The following is a 25,250-nucleotide window of genomic DNA, read 5'->3' on the forward strand; positions in this document are numbered from 1 at the left end:
ACGACTTGAAATACACAAACAAACCATGTTAAATGGCAGTGTAGTAAATCCTTTTAAAACACTAAAAATGGGGGGGAGAGGGGGTAAGGACCGGGGTTTTCTATCTAGCGTGTGCTAGCCATTGACGTTCAGTAATGACTATTGATCTGAATGGTCACTGAAAGATGATCATGATTATTGCACTTTAGTGGCTACACCCCCTACCTAGCCTAACGTTAGGGATACAGGCCTCGGTCAACAATGAAAAACACATTAAAAACCATCAATATCTTGAATGCTAATAGTAAACTTCCCCCATGTTGCATCAGGCTTCGTGCCTTTACAACTGCATTAGAGTTTCAGTCTTTAAGAAAAAATGCAGGAAAAAAAGTGAGTAGATTATTGAGAGGCTCCTGGTTGAGTTCCATCAGCTTGTAGTGGGCAGCGCTGGAAAAAACAACAACAAAAAAACACTTCCTCCAACAGTGTAGGGGACAACCTTGAAATGCTGGAGGTGGACAGCAGAACTGTGGATGATCTCAGAGGCTGATAAACCCCCCCCCACAGAGATGCTGTGCAGGGAAACCTCCCCATGAGCGTGTCTACAGTTGTGTCCTATGTCTTTGTAAGACAAAACTGGAACATTTTATGATATATATGGTCTGCTAGCGTTTTGGCAACACAACAGTGATGTAAAAAATATATACAAGTATCCATGTTTCTACTGGATGCTCTACAACCGTACAGGAAAGTGAGGTATGTGAGATTTTGGGAAGATGAAGCCTATTTGATGATCCATAATGTACAAAATGGGCTGTGAGGACCAGAATTTATCGGTGCGGCTCTAAAATGGAGGCATTTGATATACTGCAGGTGGACATCCTCACAGCGTGGTCTCTCGATAGATCTTTTCACTTGGCTGGCATCTTTTCCCTGGTGAATAGGCAAAAGTTTTTATTAAAGTTAAGTATCAGAGACAAAGGAAAAAAAGGAATTGTATTACAGCTAAAGGAAAACACCAAAATATGCACAGCAAAACAAAAAGTAAAAACATGCAATGTTAATAACCCCTTCGTGACCACAATACAACTTTTTAAGTCCAAATGTAAAATGCCCCCTGCTGTGAGAAAGTTATTCAACCCATTAGCAGAGAACTTGGAATGTGCAACTGCATGTTTTCCTAGTTCTCAGACTTCCTGTCAAACAAAAAAAGTAGTCAGAGTTGTTGGAAGGTTAACTGATGCACACCAACGCTGCTAAACTTGGTCTTGGCATTTAAGCTCCAAGAACTCTGGCTACGAAAGGGTTAAAGTAAACTTGATGAGACAAAAGTTATATAGATGTAGGCACCATCATAAGGTGCTAGTATAAAAATAGTAAGCGCTTCACAACAGCCCCATGAAATTGATATGCACCCATTTCTCTAAATTCTGAACATTTTTAAGAGTAACAGTAAGTTTCAAAAGTTGAAAGGATACATAGATTCAATTGACAATACTTCAAAAGCTAAACAGTCAATAGATACCCTGTGTTTACTTCCTTTTTATAATTAAAGATGACCTTCTATTATCCAAATAATTAATGTCCCCGACGTGCCCCTGGACAATATTTAGTCATTTTTTTTAAACTCTAAAAATACATATAATTCTCCCGGAAAGTTGCTGTCATGGGACCATTCCAGCCCCCTAAGAATGTGAGTCAACACGGTCTGTGGGCAGAGGGTAGCAGTCCACACTTTTCCACACACATTGTGTTAATGTGTATTGTAGTAGGTTACTAGTGGGGACAAGATAGTATTACTGGGAGTTGTGGAGATCAGAACTGCACCACTAACAACGCCCACTGGCAACATCACCAATAGCTGGAATGGAGAAGGAGGCCATTCTAAGAAATGCAACTTTGCAAGCTTGATCAAGGGAAAAGAAGGAGTACTGCTGCACAGGGAAAGATGCTTTCAAGAAAACACTCCCTTCAATATTGCAGGGGAAAAAAAAAAATCATGAGCATCCAGACCTTTAGAAAGTCTTAACTGTGTCTATAATTTGGAGTTTGTCTTTTGCCATTACATTTTCTGCTTGATTACTCAGCAGTATCAACTTCCACACCTTAATCAAGACATTGTTTAACAGCTGCCTTTCCTTTGGTCAAGTAGTCTGAACTGTGTTTCAGTATAGCTCACTGGTTTCTATTTAATAGAGACTCAGACTGATTTTTTTTTCCCTGCCAGGAATAGGAGCTTGTAGTTTGCTTTCATTGCATATGGTATCCCGAAAAGGTGTAGTCCTATATTTACTTCAAATCCCCTAGATCCAGTTAGGTACCAAATTCAGCCTCCCATGATAGAAAATATCACCAGAGACCAGAGCAGAGATCAGAGTAGAATAAAGAAAGGTTATCAGGGTTATAATGACCTCCTTAATTGAAGGCCTCTGGAGAATAACTGCTTAATCTGAATGTACCAAAATAAGGCTAAAGAGAGGTGAGATAAGGGACATACAGTAGTTAGAATGGTTTAATGCTACTGAGGGAAAATAGATTGTAAACGCAACTGGGGTCTGATCCTAATCAGTACTAAACACTGTTCCCAGACCTTTACAGATGTTTTATAACTGGTTAGTGTAGTGTCATTGTAAACAGAATGACTCATATGCTTCCAGGTTGACCCAGAGAGAGGCGCAATTTTTTTTGATCACACCAGAATGCAGGGCATTGCTGTACCACGCGTACCGGTGCGGGCGATTGCACTGCAGGCGGGAGGTGCGTTTGCGGTGCCATTGACATGAAAGGCATCACCGCTCCCCTCCTGCCCCAGAACGCAGGGAGGCTTTAAATATGCAATCGAGTGTGTTCATGCCACAGAACCATGCCCTGAACGCACTGAATGTGTGAAATTTACTAAGGGTAAATGTGCCAACTGGTTTTCCTGGTAATGAGAACATATGAAATCCTGCAGCCTATATTCTATAATGCAATGTTGCAGGATCTCCTAAAAGGGGCATGTTGCAGAGCTTACAGTATGTACTTGATCTTAGGGTGCCTACATTTATAATACCCATTTTTCCACAGTTTACTTTAATAAAAAAAAAAAACAAGGACTGTAGATATTTTAAAATAAAGAAAAGAAAGGATATTTACCACCACATCACTGCACGATACAACACTTGTGCACATGTGCATTAGCTTTACCTGCCCCAGCAGCTAATCGGAAGGACAGGAAGACAGGCTGTACAGAAAAGAGAGATGTAAATCTTTGTCAGTCATTAATCTACAATCTGATAATACAAGATCATAAGATAATAAAAGGGGATTTTACATCCAGGTGCAGAAAAGTCTTCATTACAGCTGTTGTCAATAGAAACAGTTACAAGGTGCTCGGACATCGGTCTCTATAGTGCTACTGTCAGGTTGTCTATCATCCTTAATATAAACTGCAAATCTAAACATTTTTAGAACCCATATGAATTGTACATAAAGCGCTGTGTAAATCGATGGCTCTACATAAATACCTGCAATACATAAATAAATGCTTCGGGCCTCTCAGGTTTTCATTGATGCCTTTGTCCATGGTGGAAATATTTCCTCACTTCCCGATTTGTTCAACAGGGACAGGGAATGAGGAGAAATCTACTCAACGGGGATTAAACCAGCAATAAAAAACACTTTATCTTCATTTGATTGAAGTCTGTATTTCTGTTGTGGGGATTTCAACTTCAATAGACTGAGTCACTGACCAGTAAAAGTATGCAAATTATGAATTCTGACATTACGCTGAATGCGCTTGTTGCATGCTTATTCCTAGCCAGTGACTCAAACTATGGAGACCTGAGATAGTCAGGAATCTAACATAAAAATAATAATAATAAAAAAAAAAGGTCAAACCTGAGCAGTATATATACACACACAACTGTATTTTTCTATACTAAGGAACAATTTATAAAAAAAAAAGAAAAAAAAAGAAGACAAGCATACACTACCTTGTGGTCCCCCATACAGATATTTGGCCCAATGCTGTCATACATCACTATTCTTTCATCATTTTCAGACTGCAAAAAAACATGCATGAAATCATTTTTAAATTAGGTAGAGAATCTTCTGTATATCCCAGCAAACAAACAAATAAAACATACTATTAAAGTTTCTATTTAAATTTCCAGCATTTATTAAATTAAAGATCAGGCTGATGAAGGGGAAGATACTTCTCTGAAATGTGTCCCTGGTTACAGCAGCATTGTGAGAAATGTAACATTGGATGAAATGGAAGTGGCCAGGATTAGAGAGAGACTGAAACCCTCAGCAGCTTAAGATCTGTGTGTTCACACAAGTGCATTCTTTGGTCCCAGCATCCTTGATCTCACCCCAATGGCTTACCCCCCCATAAGGCACCCAAGAAGGCAGAGATACCTTCCTCCATGTATGGTGTTTTGGGCTTTCACACACTTGTGGGTGCATCTGATTTTATTCACAAACTTTTATTAAAATGTATTTTGCTACACTATGCCGATGCACTTCTGCACCTTTGTCTTATAGATCCTGTGAGTGCCCTCCCTCTATGTTATTCAGGAGTTTCAAGGCTGGATGTTGTTGCATAAATAGGCTGAGACTGTGGGCACAATTTTATTTTCTTGCACAACTGGACGCATAATAGAATAGACTTGGAATAGACTATTTGTATTGTATATGGCTACTTATGCGCTAATTCATATCAGTATTTGTGGAGTTTCTATAACACTTTTCCACTCTCATACCCTTCTATCCAAGCAAATTGTTTTTTTTAAAATCCTATGGCAGAAATCTGCAACCGAAACATAACTCTAATACACAAAATCTGTCAGACTCCCATTATGACGACCTCAACAAACATCAAGTGATGACATGTCAATGATTATTAAACATCGTCAAGGACTTCTCCCTGTAATCAGTCAAGTCTGAATGAATAAGTGTGTAATATATACATCACTGTTTGGAGTAATAACTAAATTATGTTAATGCATTAGGCAGGTTTAAGGTCAGATTTACTTTATATTATGGTTGTCTGCCAAAATTGCATAAGAAAAACATAACCTTCTGCATTGTATGCATGAGCACTTTCCAATATCTCAAGATCATAATGGCACTTCCTTTGCAAGTGGGAAAGCATTCATCAAAAAGAGACTTGATAATTTAGAAAGGCAGCATAAAATTGTGGATTTCCAACTGTATAATCTTTAGACAGATAAACAAATTACAGCACTGCACAAGCAGGAACAGTCCACACTCCACTGAGCATTCATTACTGCATGCTATCAGGCGTCAACGTGCCTTGGAAGCGGTGGGCAACCTTTGGTGTTTTAGGGCTCAGGAAGCATAAAATAACATGATGGTGAGGTAACCGAGCATGGCATGATAGATGGTGTTGCATGAAAGCGGCTTACAGCCCCATGTCTGTACAATCTGTAACGCCTAGTGTGAGAAGCTCGGCATGCTGTGTGCTAATTTGTAAGCATCATCCATTTTCCAAGAGAAGACAGGAAAGTGTGCCGCAGATACAATCTTTGCTTTTTTTTTCTTTTTATATGAAATCTAGCTGGATCAGCACTTAGGCCTGGGAAAAAAAAATATCTCAGGGTCTCTCTGTAATGAGCTGCAAAGCATATACTAAGGGCTTATTCACACCATGCATATTATCAAGCATTTGATGCATTTTCAAATACATTAAGATACATTTACTAACACTGGATGAGACAAAAAGTGAAGCAGCTGTGTATAGCAACCAATCAGCTTTTAGCTTTTATTTTCAATGCTTAACGGAACATGCTGAAGATGGAAGCTGATTGGTTACTGTGTGCAGCTGCTCCACTTTTAGTTAATGGCACCTATTGTTTATAACAGGCCCTATTAAAACCAGTGTAATTGCAGTGCATTGTAGAAAAAAAAAAAAAAAAGGACATCCTGTATGCTGCATTATGGGCACTTTGACATGCATTTGCCACTCAAATTGTCTGAAGGAAATCCTGAAAGCAACACACATTAACCCATGGGCATTAACACATACAGGTGAAACTCGAATAATTAGAATATCGTGCAAAGTTCATTTATTTCACTAATGCAACTTAAAAGGTGAAACTAATATATGAGATAGACTCATTACATGCAAAGCAAGATAATTCAAGCCGTGATTTGTCATAATTGTGATGATTATGGCTTACAGCTCATGAAAACCCCAAGAACCCAAAACCCACAACCTCACAAAAGTAGATTATTACATGCAATCAATAAAACAAGGATTGTACATAGAACAATATCGGACCTCTGAAAAGTACAAGCATGCATATGTACTCAGTACTTGGTTTGGGCCCCTTTTGCAGCACTTACTGCAATTACTTTTGTACGATATTCTAATTATTCGAGTTTCACCTGTACATTTCTGTTGTGACCCTAGACCAGGGGTCAGCAACCCCCGGCACGCGTGCCCAGCCTGGCAGGCGAGACCTTGACAGCTGGCACGCGACCAGAGGCGGCTCTCTAATTAGGCAAATTTGCCAGGTCGGCACATAGACCATGGGTTGGCAACTTCAGCACTTAAGGTGCTGGGGAACTACAAGTCCCAAAAGGCATCGCAAGGCTCCGACAGCCACAGGCATCATGCCTAGAGGAATTATGGAATTTGTACTTTCACCACAGCTTGAGCGCCAAGATGACAACATGAATGAAAGGATAAAGTGTTCATAATTAAAGTTTGTGTGAGCTGTGCTAAGCTAACAAAAGCAACATGAACATTTCCATTTTGGGAGCTTTTCCTGCATGGAGATCACATCTCATCTCTATGGGACCTGAACCTACATTGAGCAGCACCCAATACCAATTCTCTTTGCCTGTTCAATAATGTTTTCTGCCATTTTTGCCCTGTCCGCTTTTGGACATTTGTGACTAAATTCAACCGCAGGACTGAATGCAGAGAGGATATAGAGACTATTAAATGGATTAACAAGACTCTACAGTAAACACATTCCAAGTGGAAAAGTGGGTGTTGCGATTAATAGTACATTCTGGTTCTAATTTTGATAGTATTTGCATATACTTGGGAGTTAAACCAGGGAAATATTTCAGACAGTACAACATCGCTATGCTTAGATGTGCTGCATTAGGCTGGAAAACCCCAGACCTGCACTTTTTTAAAGGACACACTGTGCCTAAGTATTGTGAGTTTCTTGTAGAAATACAGACAGATTGATGCTTCTGGGTCTATAAGATGCTATAAGCATCTTCATGGCAGAGTTACTTATCTGTGTGCATAAGAGTCTGGGTATGGGGTTGGGTACTGTATGTTTATGCATTTGGTGAGCAACAGCCCTGGGAGTGCTGAATTGCTCATTGGCTTAAGACCATCAGGTCACTGATATTATCCCACCAGAGTCCTTGGCTTAGGCAGCTACCCCAAACCAACCTCCACAATGGCGTTTTATTCATCCTGGTTGGTTTTCCTGGAGGAGTCTTATTCCCCCACTGCATTCAATTTAATGCAAAATGTTTTAAAACTCTAGACAGAGATTTGCCCCCCTCCAGATAACAGCTGAAAAAGAACAGTGGGCTTAAGGATTCAGTCGCACCTATCTCACAAGTAGAAAAAGCAAGAGCAATAAGAAGATGCTGAGATATTAGGCTCATCAGCATCTACCTAGACTTCTGGGTAGATAGAAACTTAAAAATTTTGAAATTCCTATGTGGCGGTGAGGATTAAGATGAGAAATGCTTACATACTGCATTACACAATCATTAGAATGAGGATCTCCTAAGATTTAGCCTTATTCCCAGTGGAGTCTTACCTTTAAAAGAAGTTCTTTAGCAGAGTGTGACATTAGAATTCGATCGCACCATGCTGGACATCGTGTATTCATGTATTGCTTCCCCTGACTGCTGTCTTCACTGTATGGATAACTAGGAAAGAGTCAATACAAACATGTCAGGCTCTGCTGTCTACTTGTCAGAGGTGCTCAGTGTGCTGAACAACACAGACATCTGACTAAATGGACAACAATGTTTTTAAACAGCATGACTCAGACAAACCTAGAGATCTGCTCTGGTCTTTTGCGTTGTTTTTGAGTAGTCTGTATTTATCAGTACAGAAAAAGAGAAACAAATGATGTACACCTCAGGAATCAGAAGGTAATATGTAGCAACATTATACGTGTTTTTTTTATGTTGCATACTATGGGAATGAGGTAGACAAAGATGGTAAGAAAATCTGGAGTAAAAGAGAAGGAGCAGCTGCCTAAAGGTCACCAATCAAGTTTTATTACTTACTGGAAAAAAAAAAAGAACTCTAGTGGGTTGCTATGGGCAACTGCATCTCCTCTTCCCCCAAGCCTGAATTGGTTTTTACACATTTACAATTCAAGATCAACAAACTCGTCCGCTAGTGCAGAGTTCCAACCTAGATCAGGTTTGCTATTGAGCAACATACAGTTCAGCTTGCTATTAAGATATCACATGGCATCACAATAAAAATAACAGGAAAGTCAATTGGTAAAGGGTACACATTAAACACAGAATAAAGTTTTGGCCTTTGCTATTAAGTACAGAAAAACATTAACATAAAGAAGTAATCACATATTACATGTAAAGTGACACTAAACACTAGACTTAAATCTTAAAAATACATTCAAGTAACTTAACTATTAACAAAAATTTATCATATTTGTGTATCACTCGGCTGTACAGCCTCAAATCATCTCTGAATTGGTGCTGACACTGTCCTTCCTTCTGGAGGGGGGCTACTTTAGTTGCCAATGATCCCCGTTTGTGTTGTCAAGTATTACTACAGTGCATTGGTGATACCTCTGTCCAATGGTGCCACACCACAAAATTGTAAATATATACAAAAATGGCAGAAGGATTTTTAAGACACCAAATCACACAACTAAGTTTAAATAGTTTTATTCCAAAGTTAAAAAAAAACATTAAAAAGTTTTACAATAATGTCTGTTACAATTGCTTGTGATCCATATATTTATATAAATCAGCTACCACCTCCAGGGTCCCAAGATAAAATGAGGAAGAAATCGTATATCACAAAAACAACCCTATGTTGTCATAGAGTCTAAACTTTCAAATGTAGTGATCCCACCCCCAATTAAGGAATCACTAGATTTGAGAGTTTAGACTCCATGACAACATTGGGCTGTTTTTGTGAAATATGATTTTGTCCTCCTTACATCTTGGAACCCGGGTGGTGGTAGTTGATTTATATAAATATATGAATCACAAGAATTTGTAACAGACATTTTTGTAAAACTTTTTAATTTTTTGTTTTTTTTAAAACTTTGGAATAAAACTATTTAACCTGATCAATTATGTGATTTGGTGCCTTAAAAACTCTTATTCCATTTTTTCATATATTTGTGTTGGAAAGTAGCCACCACTCCAAGCTCGCTCCCACGATGGACCACAACCTTACATTTAGTTTGCTAATTTGTACTGAGATTGTAGTCGATCACAGGAGAGAGCTTGGAGTGGTGGCTACTTTACAACACACACAGGGACCATGAGGAACAAAAGTAGTCACCCTCCAGAAGGAAGGACAGTGTCGGCACCAATTCAGAGATGATTTAAGGATCTACATCCGAGTGATACACAAATAAGATATATTTTTTTTAGGGACCTTGAATGCATTTTTAAGATTTAACTCCTGCAAAACTTTAAGATGGAAAGACAGACATGTTAAAAAAATTTAAATAAATCTGCGATAGAAAGAGAAAAAAAATAAATAAAATTGTTCGCACAATTCAAGAGGAACTTGAAATTGCAAATTTTTTCCTAATGTCTATAGGTAAGATTATAACTCCTGAACGTTTGGAAGGCATATGTATGTGGTGCCATAAGCATTTTCCCACGTAAAAGTTAGCAGATGTTCTTAAATTGCATTGGAGTTAGGTAATTTACCCATCTGAAATGCACATATAGCTTAATGATGTTAATGTTTAACAGAGATGGAACATAAAAGAAGCCATGCTATGATTTCACATACATAGATAAATATAACAATACAAAGCATCAGGTTAGAGATCAGTATATAAAGAGTCTATTTACTGCAGATAATCTGCCGTATTTGTGCTAAAGACATCACATAGACCTATTTACCTGCAACATTGGCAGATCCTTTACAATGACTAAATGTGTGTTAACTATTACAGTGTACACTATTCAATTAGACTAGATTAGGTATTGAGCTGTATGTCCCTGGAGAATTAAAGGACTGGTTTAGTAGTATTGACAAATGATCGGTTATTTCTCAGCTGATTTACAATGCAAAAAAATAAAATTGAAAAATGGGTTATCTAATGTCTTTTGAATGGAGGCCATTTATTATCCTCCCTGACATGTTTGCATCTGATAAAACAAACTAATTGTAATTATTTTAGAGCACTACAATTTACACCTAAGCAATAAAAACTATAGAGATTCAACAGTACAATAGCCACCATATCTGTATGGCCCAATGTATATACAACCCCAATTCCAAAAAAGTTGGGACGCTATGTAAAATCTACATAAAAACAGAATGCAATGATTTGCAAATCTCATAAACCCAGATTTTATTCACAATAGGAAAAAGAAAACATATCAAATGCTTAAACTGAGAAAATATACCAATTAAAAAAAAATTATTTTGTCATTTTGAAATTGATGGCAGCAACATGTCTCAAAGTATGGACAGGGCAACACAAATCTGGCAAAGTAAGTGGTACTAACAAGGAAGAACATTTTAAAACTAATTAGGTTAATTGGTAACAGGTCAGTAACATGACTGGGTATAAAAAGAGCATCCTATAGAGTCAGAGTGTCTCAGAAGTAAAAATGGGCAGAGGTTCACCAATCTGTGAAAAGCTGCGTCTAAAAATTGTCAAAAATTTTAGAATAATGTTCAACATAAAATTGCAAAGACATTAAATATATAATCTACAGTACATCGTATCATCAAAAGATTCAGAGAATCTGGAGAAATCTCTGTGCGCAATGGACAAGGCCAAAACACAATATTGGATTCCCGTGATCTTCAGGCCCTTAGACGGCACTGCATTAAAAACAGTCATGATTCTGTGATGGACATCACTGCATGGGCTCAGGAATACTTCCAAAAATCACTGTCTATGAACACAGATCACCGTGCCATCCAACAATGCAGGTTAAAGCCTTATCATGCAAAGAAGCCATATCTGAACATGATCCAGAAACGCTGCCGTCTTCTCTGGGACAAATCCTATTTAAAAATGGTCTGTCGCAGCGCTCAGTTCAAAAGCCTACATCTCTGATGGTATTGGGGTGCTTTATAGTGTATGGAATGGGCAGCTTGCACATCTGGAAAGGCATCACCAAATCTGCAAGATATACCCAGGTTTTAGAGCAACATATGCTCCCATCCAGACAACGTCTTTTTCAGGGAAGGCCTTGTATATTTCAGCAGGACAAAGCTAAACAACATACTGCACCTATGGAAAAAGCATGGCTTCGAGGTAGAAGAGTCCGGGTGCCTAACTGGCCTGCTTGTAGCCCAGACTTTTCACCAATTGAAAATATTTGGCAAATCTTGAAACAAAAAATACAACAAAGAAGACCCAGGACTGTTAAGCAGTTAGAATCCTATATCAGGCAAGAATGGGACAATAATCCTCTCCCAAAACTCCAGGAACTGGTCTCCTCAGTTGCCACACATTTACAGAGTGTTGTTAAAAGAAGAGTGGAGGGTGCACCCTGGCCCTGTCGCAACTTGAATGTTGCAAATTACCTTATTTATTTTCGTAAAATGCTTTTTCTTAACATTTTCTCAGTTTAAACATTTGATGTTTTCTTTTTGCTATTGTGAATAACATTTTGGTTTATGAGATTTGCAAATCATTGCATTCCGTTTTTATGTAGATTTTACACAGCGTCCCAAGGTTTTTGGAATTGGGGTTGTAAGTCAGTTAGAAGATTTATAAAGTCTACAAGCTTTAAGGCGGAAAAACAATTAATGATGTTTCACAGTTGCTAACTCACTTTATTTCCAACAACTCTCTTATATTTGGATGAATATCCCTAGGATATTTTTTACGTAACGTTCCGACACTAAGCTACATATTTTTTTAACTATCTTTTAGCAGAACTTGGCCAAACACTATTCTCATCTAAACTGGCTCTATAATCCTGCTATAATTTAAAAACTGCACTCTCTTTAAAAGAAAACTGAGATCTAAATACCTCCAACAATTGGGCACATATCACAGGGGGGGAAAAGGGGGGAAAAAAAAAAGAAAAACTCTGTTCTCATTTTAAAGAAGCTTCCCTGATATTGCTCTTAATTGTGCTACCAGCATGATGCAGTGGAGAGTGGTAGGTGAGGATACCACCAGCCTCATGTAAATTTTAAAACATAGGCTGCCAGCATACATTCAGATTAGCATCGGTACACAGCGATTGATTTTTTACAAATATGAGGGAGCTGAACATAAATACAACTCTGCAAAGAAAGGTGCCTTTCTCCAGTAGTGCACCACTACTGCTGCACTTTAGAAGAAAGTATGCTCTGATCTTCCTGCTTGGAGGAGGATGATCAACAGTCTTTATTTATATCACAATTTCTGTTTTTCTTTTAGACAGATTAACCATGCAATTTTAATCAGTTTAACAAAGAATAAAACATTCAAAATTAATTTGTATAAATAGGATTCCTAAAGATTGAAATGTTAACTCATTTTGGGGTTTTAAAATCGGTCATATGCTCAAAGATGAATGGAAAGCATATGCAAATAACATAAAATGCCAGTTTAATATCAGCAGGCTTGTGGTGCCCAGACTCACACGGCATCTTCCGCCTTTGCTGTCCTTAGCATTCAGCTGGGATACAGAGAGGTAAAATGGCCATACACTGGTAGAATGAAGACAATCGATATGAAAATTCTTGTCAGACCATTCAATAATGCTACAAGAGACTTAACAAATGGCAGTCGAAATTTCGGTTGATTTTAAAATTGCATTTTGGAATGAATGGAGTTTCCTAAAGTAAAACCACATTCACGGTTCAAGTTAATTTCATTTGAGGAACATTTTCTAACCTGCTCCTTTTAAATTTTTCATCAGTACTGTCAAAAACGATCATCAATTTGACCCCATTACCTATTAGAAGATCAAAAGAATGTTCCAAAAACATTTTGTTTCCTTACAAAATTCTACTGGCATATGGCCAACTGTAGTGTGTTGTGCGATGCTGGCCGACATATATACAGCAAATCCCAGACTTTGTCTCTCTGTATCCAAACGGCACTAAAGAGGCAGGCCTGAAAAACTGGACCACAGAGCAGCCAATCCTAAAGTGACATTTATGTTCTACCAGGCATTACTGTGGTATTATTAGTTGGTTCTTTTTTTAATCTTACTTCAGTTAAACCCTCAAAAAGTATAAATATACGTTACTTATCATATATAGGACCATTAAACACATGACTTTTCTTTCTGTACGAAAGTTTTATGTACAAATAAGTCCATGTTTCCAAAGCTTAAAGAGACACTCTGGGAAAATGTATTAACCCATGCAGTGGGGCAACCCCTGCACTGCAAGGGTTAACTGCTCATTTTCATCTAAGGACTAAAATAAAAAAGGTTATACTCACCTCAACCTCAGATCCAGCCGGCTGACAATGTGCTCCCTCCAGCCTCTCTCCTCCCCTGCTGTCGGCTTAACAATAAAAGCGATCAGGCGACTCAGCTGTCGCCAGATTGCTTCTCAGGGCCGGTAAATGGGCCGCCCCCCCTCCGAGTTTCCCGGGCTCCGCTGCCCCTGCTACGGGCCCGGCTTCTTGTTTGTCGGAGGGAAGCTGGGGAGGAGAACGGCGAACGTCTGTTCATTGATCTCCTCCCCGTACTATGGAAACGGGAGCGATGCAGATTAAATCACTTCTGTTCCCATAGCTGTCAGTGCTGGGTTCCAGAAGCTCAATAATAAGCTATAAAAGTGATATCTGCACTTCAATAGCTTATTTCAAGTGTAAAAGTTATGCTAGGGGTCTTTTGGACCCCCAGCATTACCTTAAAGAGTTCCTGTCGCCACCAATCTGCTATTACATGGGGGGCTTATAAGTGCCACTATGTGATAGCAATTAAAGTTAAAAAAACCTAAAAAAACAAAGTTTTTAAAATGATTAAATGAAATAAATGTAAAAATAATATTTTTTTGTAAAGTCCCCCACCCCCACATGCGTCTTCACGTAAACACGTGTTGGGTGCACCTACGCATGAAAACGACGATCGCGCTACACGTTGCCACGCACGCCGGAGTGCGAGCAATAATTCTAGTGCCAATATTTATGCGTATCTCTAAAAAGTGATGACCTGTGAGGGCTTTTAAAGCATCGTCTATGGACTTTTTAGGGTACTGAATTTTGTCTCAGTTTCACGGACGCACACAATTTTTTACCTGGGCATGTTGGGTATCTATTTACTCATTGTAACCTCATATTTTATTTAAAAAAAATGGGTATTTTGTGTTTTGGGGCATTTAAGTGCATTTTTCACAAAATGTTTGGGTTTGGGAATACATTGCGCTAATATCGTGCAAAATAAAAAATTTGCAACTGCTACCATTATATTCTACAGGGTCTTGGCTTTCAAAATGTCTGGTGGTTTTACGTAGTTTTCAGGCCTAAAATGTGTATTATAACATGGGTTCATAAAACAAAAAAAAAAGGCCTTGGTCACTAGGGGGTTAAAATGGCTAAATGTTTCCAATATAAAAAGGTGGTACAACAGGGATATTTCTTCCAATAAACAGATGATTGTCTGGCCGGCAGTTCTATTCAGGAACACTGCCCTTTAAGCTTAATTTGCACAAAAATGGCTACATAAATATAGATCTTATGTTCTGTGCACCTATAATTATTGTATTTTCATATTAATTGTATTGGTATCTTTTTGACACAAAGTCAAGTTTATTGCTCCTTTGCAAACAGAATAAAATGACCTAGTCACTTTTCATGGATATTAAACTTTCAGAAATGTTTCATTATGTGTTTTCTGATTCACAGATACTTTCTAGATTACAAAGCCTATTCGAGAATAGATTATAGTTTTCATTTAAATAATTAGGTTCTTTATACTTATGTCTACAGCTTTAAAATGTAGATCCAGGTAGATTAGTGGGAATGGATTTTCTTAATACTGGAATGAAATGTGCAAACACATTCAGTCGGCATGTGAGATATAATGGAAAGAAATGGCTTGACGCTTCAGTAGAAACTTATTTACCACCCTGCTTGGTGCGATAATACAACAGGATTCTTCTAAATGGGTTTACAAGCTCTAGCAACATTAAAAAGGCATTAGCTATGGCAAGATGCCAAGAGCACTGTATTGAGTTGTACTGTAACAATTTATTGTTATCAGTACCTTTTCCGCCTCATCAAACCTTACAAGGCTCATTCTCAAACGTATTATGAGAATTCAGTTTGCTACCTGACTGCAACAGAAACTCTCAATGTATCAACTGGTCTATGAAAGAATTTCCAGGATAAATGTCTCTCTTGGTGTGTTTGGATGGTGAAAAATACAGTACTGTAATATATGCTTTTGTTAAATGATCACTTTAACTCTCTTCACTATGATCAAGTCTTACAGGTGATAAGATGTTCCATTATCACACATGAAGTCACTTTATTTAACTTGCAAAAGTGTGCAATATCCTCAAAGGGGGTACAGTTATAGGCAACATGTAGATGTCAGATTCATGATGGTAGAACGGTTTGTGTTAGAGCTTTCATAAATTTGTCAATTCTTTTTTTTAAACGTAAATAAAAACATGGTAATGTACACCTGTGCTCAGACTATGCAAAATAATATAGTCACCGGCACTCCAAGTATTCAAGTCAATACGTTGATTGACCCAAGTAAAAACACCTCTAGCAACATTTTGGGACCATGCGTGCGGCCCCTTCCTCAGGCAAACTCTGTTTGCCTGAGGAAGGGGCCGCTCCCGAAACTTTGCTAGAGGTGTTTTCACTTGGGTCAATAAACATATTGACTTGAATACTTGGAGTGCCGGTGACTATATTATTTTGTACGTTTTTGGCGGAGGCATCTGTTGTTGCTGCTGCACCCGCCCTGCTGCATGGGCATTTTCCAGACAGGAGTGTGATGGGATACTTGGACTTTTGTGCTCAGACTATGGACATTAAAATATTTACATATTTCTAACATGCAGCAAAAGAACTATAAAGCAAGCCCTCACTAACCTCTGTAGCTGCAGGCACTGGCCAGAAATTCATCTACAAAGTTCACAAAAGCAGCACTAAAATTAACCACCCCCTATTTTCTTTGGCACCAGGGATTTGGCCGTTTTGCCACTTTCAAAAGGTAAACAGTTGGTGCTTTAAGCTAGAAATGTATTTAAAAACAGACTTCAACTTCTCTGGTATGATCTTTGAGGATGAGGTCAGTAAGGGATTGTTTTTAAGCTCCTTTATTGCTTGTTTAGAATCTGACAATATTTTATTGCCTGGGCCAGGACAATGTTAGGGGCAACTGTGCTCTCTTCGACACATGGCTACCCTGGTTTCAGTTTTCCTTTGGCTAATTATAATCAGTGCAAGGAGACTGGCAGCAGCAGAGAACACAGAGCAGGAAGGTCCAGTGATGTAATTCTGTAATTTCAGGTCCACAAGCAACCCTAGTAGTTGTTCTGGAGAGGTACAGTGATGCTAGGACAAGTTGCAGTGGCAGCTAGGAGTGGGGTCGCAGCTGTAGAAGACGATAGGGAGCACACATCACAGAGGAAGGCACAGTTTGGCATCTTTGCCCTTCACACTGCATAAAAAAATGCCCCCCGTCCCCCCCCCCCCCCCCAAAGTGTCTCAGTATATAGATATAGGCATTTCCCCTAGGTGACAATGCCCATGCACGCCACTACTTTGATAAGGCTCCAGGCATTACATTATTGAAGAGGCATGTGCGGCTCTGCCTAACATCCACTACACAGAAGTGGACTGACTTTAGGGATCTGTGGACAGCGCTGCCAATGTCAGATTTAAAGATGTATTTAGATAATTAATGCAAACTTTCAATAGACTTTTGTTTTATAGGTTCTACTTTTCCCAGAGGTCAACAAATACAAATACAACAAGTACCAAATTGCACCTCCCTTTGTAACCATACGTATTTTCTTACTACGCGTTTTCTTTAAATGCAACATGCAAGTTAGCCTTTTGAATGTGGTAAGAAGGTCTTTCCATGCTGTGAGTTTGGTAGCAAAGTGAAATGATACTTCATATTTCAGATGCCCCAAACAAGTGTGGTGACTGACAAAGATGGAAGTAAAGATATGAAACCTGACTGGATGCTGTACACAGTTGCTGCACTTTTTGCTCCAGCATTTGTCTGCAACATGGCCATTACAAACAGCAATTTCGGCAACTCTGCAATATTCCCAAGCAACTATCCACAACTCTTTGAAGCGCCAAAGCGAAAACATACAGGAATAAATACATTAGTTCATTTTAATGATGCTAGCATGCTGCATATTTAAGTCAATACACAACAGAAACACATGATAAGTAATAATAAGGTTCAGTATATTTGGGGACAAGAGGCCTGTGTACTATATAACAGATCTCTGTGTTCGAGTCCCATTGCTTAGCAGAACAAAACACATTGCAAAGTCAGCTGCAACAGCAAACAGAGGTCTGTGGAAAGTCAGAGACCACTGAAGATTCAAGAAAGTCTACACAAGTTTAAAGCTGGAAACTAAACAGATATAAAACAGCAATTACTATAGGTATAAAATAATTAATTATAGTCATTTTTCATTACCAAATTAAAATGATTGAATACAACTAATATAAGGGTATGTTCACTTCAGCATGCCTGGGTGGTGCTTGTGTTTTTACAATGCAAGTTACTGTTTTTTTTAGGAATACACCAATACTGGTGTCAGTATCGGTGCTGATACCGAGTATTTGGGTGAGTACTCATACTCGCCCAAATGCTCCGATACCTAGCACGAGTACTTCCTGTATCAGGAAGCCAGGCAGCGCATCATTACATGCTGCCCGGTTTCCTGATTGGCCAGGAAACGGCCCCATGCTCTCTCATCACTTGTGATGAGAGAGCATGGAGCCGACTTCCCGGCCAATCAGGAAGCCGGGTAGCGTGCAATGACGCACTGCCCGGCTTCCCGATTGGTCAGGAAGCAAGCAAATCCGGAAGCCACGCGCCGTGTAATGACGCAGCGCCTGGCATTCTGATTGGCCGGGAAGCCAGCTTCATGCTCCCTTGTCATCTCATAAATCATAATATTCAGAAAGTGACCTTAAAGCATTAGTTTGTTTTGCTTTAGAAAAAATTTGACCTGTCCCTTTAAGAAAAAGTATCGGTAATTGGTACCTGCGAGTACTTGATCAAAAGTATCAGTACTCGGTCTTAAAAAACTGGTATCGGTGCATCCCTAGTTTAAAACAAAACTTTATTGAACCTCTGAGACATGCTGCATTTTTCTGCACTATACACAGACATGTAATTTTCAAGGTGCTCAAAAATGCAATAGATAGCTCAATCCCACAATAATTGTAATGGCATGATAACATATAACCCATAAATTAAACAAATATATGTAAAGGTAGACCAAATATGAATTAAAATAAAACTCAATCTAATATTGTCAGTGTGATACAAAGTCACATGTAGCTAGCACAGATTATAGGAGAGGGAGCTCCAATTATCAGTAACTAAAAACCAGAGAGCAGCCCAAGGTATAGATACACTCCACCCACTGTGACATCACCACACTCATGAATACATTTCAGGGAGGAGGTCCCCTTCGTGGACTGGACCCCAGACTGGGAAAGGGAGGATCAGATCTTTATCTGCATTTATTTTAACACATGCACATAAAAAACACATTTGGAAACTAGCCTGCATGATCAGTATGTGGCGGGTATTAGAAATAATGAACAATGAGTTAGTAAAAATTATGGCTGAAGCTTGACATTGCCTTTTGCAAACCATATGTTCAATGTCTGGGACTGGATAACATGCGGCATGTGTGACTGTTCCCTTATAAAACATACTCACTTCGCAAGTACCCCCATAGTGCTCAGAAGTCAATCTAAAGCCAAAACTTATTTTTTTATTTGGAGACATTTACTTTAATTTGGGTATTTTTTTAATTTCGGGAGGGGAAAACTGCTGTCGTTTTTTTATTTGCCATCTGCCTCGTTAGGGACATTTTCCTTCCATTCCTGTCTTGCAGACTCAACAGGAAGTGAGATGATACTTTTCCAGTGAAAGGGAAATCCCCTCTTTGTTGTCACAGGAACAAGTGTCCCATTTGGAAGATATCCCCTCTGTTTCCACTTTTCTTCTAGGTGACATTGGTGATTAGGACAATTAAAGTGAATGTCTCTAACAGCGACACAAACAATAAAAACCTGAGAAGTTATAACCCTTCATTACTTCATCCAAATCTAAACAAAAACAAACAGTTTCCCTTTAGTTATACTATGTGACATTGAAAATATGCCCAGATGAATTAAACTAAGGTATGTCAATTTGAATATGTCAGGAGCTGTTCCTACGCAATGCATTGTTTCTGAAGACCCTTGACCATGCAAGAAACAAACCTTTTAATGGGATTGTCAGCATTCTATGAGGAAGGTTCTGATGAAGATCGAATACAATAAACATTTAAAGTGCCCTCCCTTGCGTTGTCATTTAAGCACAATATTTTGGCTAGAATTGTTTTTTGCCAGTGTGCCATCTTACACCTTTGATATGCAGGGACACAAACACTCTCAGGGACCTATGTACCTTGTTGCATTTAAGCTGTACTGCAACTGTAAGCAAAAGAGGCCTGATACATCAAGCAGCTGTAGCAACTCTCAAGCAAAATCATTTTAGTATCAGTGTTACTGTAACTTGAAGAATCAGGCCCAGATACTACTTTCATTGTATTTAGAGGATTTAAAGTGATATTTTTAAGCTATTTTAAATGCTGATTAAATCATTTGCACTGGATGCTGCTCCTTGATGTTTAAATGTTTTAGGTTCCCGCAGAATCAGCTGGTCCCCAGAGCACTGGCCCTAAAATCTTGTTTTAAGGTGGCTCCTTTCCTTTGCAGGGTCCTATGGAGCCATTGTATGCCCTGTCCCTTGTGATCTTGTAGTGGACAGAAAGTTTAGGGAAGCCGAGCTGAGGAAGTTGGAGCCGTTCAGAAACATGATCACTGTAAGTTCTTGGACAAAATGCATCAGGCAGAGCCGCATAGTCGCTCTCCTGCATGAATGAATGAATGAATGAATGTTTGCAGTGTGCCCCCCCACCCACTTTCCAGAGAGAGCATCGCACGTTGCCACGAGCCAGGCAGGGAGATGTGTAAGGGCCATACACATCTCCCCATCAGCAACCTGGGATGCTCTGGTTGGCGTCCTGCCCAGCTGCTGGCAACCAGTGATGTCACTGGTTGTCAGGAGCTGAGCGAGACACTCTGGCTGGCATCCCGCCCAGCTCCTTGCAACCAGTTTAGTGGGCTGGGTGCAACACTCTCCGGAGTCGGATGATGCAGGAGCCACCAACCCCGTTAGAGAGCACTACCAACTCTCTCCCCCCATATGTGCACTGGCAGCATCCACCCCACAAAACAGCAAGGGGCACCCCTGCCTGAAACATTTTGTTCATGTCTCTATTACAGTTTCTGGCTGATATAATGGAGCTGGTCTCCTCAGCCACAAATAAGTCTTTTGATATTAAACTCGCCATATTTTCCTTGAGAGCTGCAAAGAATTGAACTCCCACCTACACAGCTTTAAAAAGTGTTGTATGAATCAAGTCATAATGAAGTGTCATAATCAAGTCACAGGATTTATCAATAAGTGGATGAATAAGCAAATTTTCTCTTTTAAACTGGTTGCCAATATATTATTTTAACACATCCAGCTCATTATAAAATGCATCTCTGGAATAATGGTCGCACTTCAACACAAGTTGTGACAGGTAAGCATCTGCATGCATATATACAACTCTACCATTTGGTGGCAAGCAAACCTTTGTCACACAATGTAAAATCTGCTAAAGAAATTTCAAATATGTTTGCACTTTAGAAACGGTTAAATAGAGGAATGAAAGGCAAGGATGTGTGAGCAAAGTAGCAGTGACTTGTAGATCTTATTCACAGCAAATCAGGTGGACAAACACAGGACTGTAAATAGAGTAATAGTAAACAGCTGCTACTTCTGAATGTTACATTAAAACCATAGTGACCTGGCTAACAATCAGTTCTGCCATAAAGAGGTCAGGCAGACAATTCAGTAGTGGACAGTAAATAAGACTAGAGCAATAACAACACAACTATAGTGGTAGAGGGTGAACAGGCTAATGTCATCTCTTTAATTACCCATTCTATATATGCAGTAAACATATGTGTGTGGTAAGTGGGTGATTTCATTCTTCAGCTGATTCAAGAAGCAGTTCATTGACAACTGGCACAATAAATCAAACATTCAGAAATGGGAGTCAGCACCCATTGTCGAATGAAGAGCAATAATCACATTCAAAAATTACATATAGATTGTGTATATACATTGGTGCCAAGCAAATTGTTCCACAGTTACAAAAAAATCTATTTTTGCCTTACAATGGTCATACAAAATAATAATAAAAAAAAAATCCTATGGCGCATTTTTAAATTACGGCTGCATGCTTTACAAATATGCTTTGCTTGCTTTAGGATTCTAAGCAAGAAAAGCCCCATTAATACAAATTAATGGGAGGATGGGTGGTGCTGGGAGGAGGAAACCTCCTACCCAAAAAGGTTACCTCCAGAATTATGCAGAGAACACACTGGAGGTACAGTGTGTAGTAATAAGAGGTATGTGCTGAAGCATGCGGTAAACAGATGCTGCTCTCTGTTTTCAATAGGCCCCTCAATGTTGGCTGGTTTCTCTCCTTTCGGCTGAGGTTTTAACTACAGTTATTCTCTCCACGGTTCCTCACCTCCAACCTACCTTTGACAGCGCAGATTAGCAGCTCCCCACTGAGCCCTTTATCATCATCTGGGCCAAGCTGTCATTTCCCCAGGTCCTGCATCAGAATGGTTTTAAAGAGTTTACTCCAACTGGTTTACTATTCCCAAATGGGACAGTCACTTAATTTTGATTCGCAAAGCTCTAATTGTCTTCTTTTAAGCACAACAATTCCACATGGAATCTACCAGGTCTGTCCTCACTTTCCCTCACCAGGGAGACTTCCTGGCTTCTGTGGACATCAAGGACGTGCAACTGCATCTCCCCATCTCTCCAGCACATCAACATTTCCTATGTTTTGTATGTTATAGCTGTTTGGGTGGATCCTGAACCTTCAAAAATCATTGCTGGAACCGACTTATCGTTTAAAGTATCTACATTTGATTCAGTCAGACAACGGCATGGTAGTGGCATACATCAACTGTCAGAGAGGAGCCAGAAGTCTTACTTGGAAAAATAGAAGTAGATTCTGTCCTGGACAGAACTAACTTTACAACCTTAAGCTAGCCACACAGTATGCAAATTTAGGCCGGTTCTTGATGAATCGGCCGAAAATTTGCACAGTGGGTGCCACTGTCAGCTGATAGAAGCCAGTCTGAAAATCTTTGAACGAACAGAGCAGGCAGCCAATCAGCTGCCAACTCTGTTCGGGTTTTCTGGTTTCCGGTGGCCGCCATCAGAATACAATCAATCAAGACAGCGGAAGATCCCTCGTTCAACGCTCATAAGCGTTGGAGGAATCTGTTATAGTTTCTTCGTTCAGCCTGCAGGTTGAACGAAGAAATTATTAGTGTATGGCTGGCTTTAGCCAGCAGCACCTGGACCCGGGAAATGGTCATAGGTGGGGGGAGCCAGATGTGTACCTCCTGGCCCCCAGCATCAAAACCAAATTGGATAGGGTTGTCTCCAGGTACAGGGGCCATCTAATGAAAGCAGTAGATGCTCTGGTGGCTCAGTGGGATCAGTAAACCGTGATCTATGCCTTTTCTCTCCTTAAACCTTCTTGCAAGACCGGGGGGAGGGGGGTTTGGAGAGGGGAATATCTAAACATCCTGTTCCTTACGATCCTAAAGCTAGGTAGGATACTTCCCTCATGGTCTATTGGACATGAATGGCATACGATAATTGGTGTGAGTTTCACCCTAGGAAATTATCCTGCATTTGACTTTCAGCACTATCAAAGGTTCTATCTTGTTTCTGATACAGTTGGCCTCTCACTCCATTAAGAACTTTGTACAGGGGGTGTCCAATGTAGCCCCCCTCCTCGAACACAAACCACAGTCTGTTCAGTCTCCGGTGACTCTGTGGGATCTGAATCTGGTTCTCTCTGTATTTCGTAGAGAACCAGAGGTTTTGCATACGTAGAAGGTGTTGTTGTGGCCCAGGACTTTCTTCTCTAGGTGGCTCAGACAGACCATCATTCACACTTATAGTCTCATGGGTCAGGTTCCACCCTTTGCTATCTACTAGACCTGTGAGTGCTTGTTGGGCTTTTTGGCATCGAGCCAGTGTTTTCCAGATTTGTAAGACTCTCACTTAGTCTTCTGTTCACACAATCTCCAAATTCTAACTGGTGGATGTTTCGGCCTCATCTGATGCCAGATTCGGTGCACAAGGTCCTTCAGACTCCTCTCTGAGCTGCAAGGCAGTCTCCAGTTTTGTTTACTCTTGGGCCTGTTAGCATTGTCTACTGTATAGCACACCTCTCAAATTGGACTGCTTTTCGTAGGTTAAAGACTGGTAGGTCACCGCAACATCCTTTTCTTGGAGTCCATTGAAGGACATAGGTCCCACCCTCTGTATTTATGATCATGCACTTCGAAATGCTTGGTTTCTAACCGAGGCATGCTGCATGTAGGAGGGGTCATCCCAGGGCTGGCCTACCATTTTCTGTTGGTCAATGTCCAATCCTCCTGTAGATGGCAGTATAACCAGAAGGTTAAACACTTCCTGTGTCCTTCATTGAACTCCATGAAAAGGAATTTATGTTGAGTACAAAAATACTATTTTCTCATCTTTAGTATACCGCATCACAGGCAATGAAGACACCAGTCTGCATTTTCTCATACTGTCAGTCTATATGTGACAAATTTTGTAGTATCAAAACAAGTGATTTAGAGTGAAGTGGAAAACAATCAGACACTACCCAATTCAGTTGTCTATTTTTATAGCCATTTTACAGACACAAAGAAAAAGAAAATGCAAAACTGAAACATGCAGAAAGTTATTTACTTTTGCCCATATTTTTTACTAGGATCAAAACATGCGCGCTCATATACTCTAATATCCAGACCAAAAAAAGTAAAAGAAATAGAAGAAAAAAAAACACGACCACAGATGAATATAGATCCAGCTGGTAAAAGTCATGACAGTTTAATGCCATGGCAAACAAGAATGGGTCACTTTAAGGAAATGATTAATGTTCAGATTACAGAGTTTGCAGACTTATCTAAGAGTAAACTTGTATGTGGGTGTGAACCTGTTGAAAAGTCAGCTCCTATCTCTACTATATTACTGCGACAGGAGTAATTATCATAATTAATGGAGAGAGGAGATAAAGGTAACAATTGCCCACCTGTATATTGGATAACCACCATTCCTTCAGTCTTCTATTCACACCTCCTTTCCCCTACATGATTAGTAAGCAGTACAGCCCTACATGCTAGCCTGGATGGAGCATACTGTTTGTTCATGGTGGACAGGAAGTACTTTCCTCTGGCAAGATGAAGGCACTAGCTTTGCACAGAAAGGATAGTGTTGCTATGACACCCATTAGATTACAAAGAAAACATAAAAAAATATAAGAGGGTGTAAACTTTACTTTTCTTTCTCCCTGGATATGACCACTGAATTAACCCAGAATTCTGACTGTGCGTTTTATGCTGCATGATGTTAGTGCAACTTTTTATCAGATTCAAATTTTCTCATATAAAAACACTTACGTGAACTTTAGTGCACATAAACAATATATTACCCATCATTTGGTAAAATATAAATGGAGGTTGAGTTGAGTAAATAGACACCAAACATGTAAAGGTTCAAAACTGCGAGCTCCATCTACAGTACCAAAGATGGTCTACAGGGGATAATACTTTAAAAGGCTTTAAATTTCACCAATTTAGAGTTAACAAGCAATACTTAACATTTGGCGCAATTAATGTTTTTGTCCATAGGTGTGCCCGACATCTGTTTGTGTTAGTATGTGTGTGTACACAGGGGAGGGGGACTTATTTTTTTTTCTCTTCTTTTTTTTGGGG

The 25,250-nt window shown here is 39.5% G+C and overlaps 1 protein-coding gene across 2 annotated transcripts in view; it reads right to left on the bottom strand.

Annotated features, from left to right (window-relative positions):
- Nucleotides 1-8: 8 nt before the first annotated feature.
- The window catches only part of INPP5A (inositol polyphosphate-5-phosphatase A), a 337,691-nt gene continuing 312,449 nt past the window's right edge, over nt 9-25,250 (bottom strand). The window contains exons 14-17 of one of the 2 annotated variants that reach the window (XM_018553704.1): nt 7,782-7,893; nt 3,954-4,022; nt 3,166-3,202; nt 9-912 (exon numbers count right to left, since the gene is read on the bottom strand). In XM_018553704.1, the coding sequence (XP_018409206.1) occupies nt 863-912; nt 3,166-3,202; nt 3,954-4,022; nt 7,782-7,893 (268 nt within the window). In that variant the 3' untranslated portion in view covers nt 9-862. Of the gene's footprint in view, nt 913-3,114; nt 3,203-3,953; nt 4,023-7,781; nt 7,894-25,250 lie in introns of both variants that reach the window. The other variant, XM_018553705.1, reaches the window with a different exon arrangement.

The sequence above is a fragment of the Nanorana parkeri genome, unplaced genomic scaffold (assembly GCF_000935625.1).
Source record: "Nanorana parkeri isolate BGI_ZX_2015 unplaced genomic scaffold, ASM93562v1 scaffold127, whole genome shotgun sequence".
NCBI classification, from domain to species: domain Eukaryota; kingdom Metazoa; phylum Chordata; class Amphibia; order Anura; family Dicroglossidae; genus Nanorana; species Nanorana parkeri.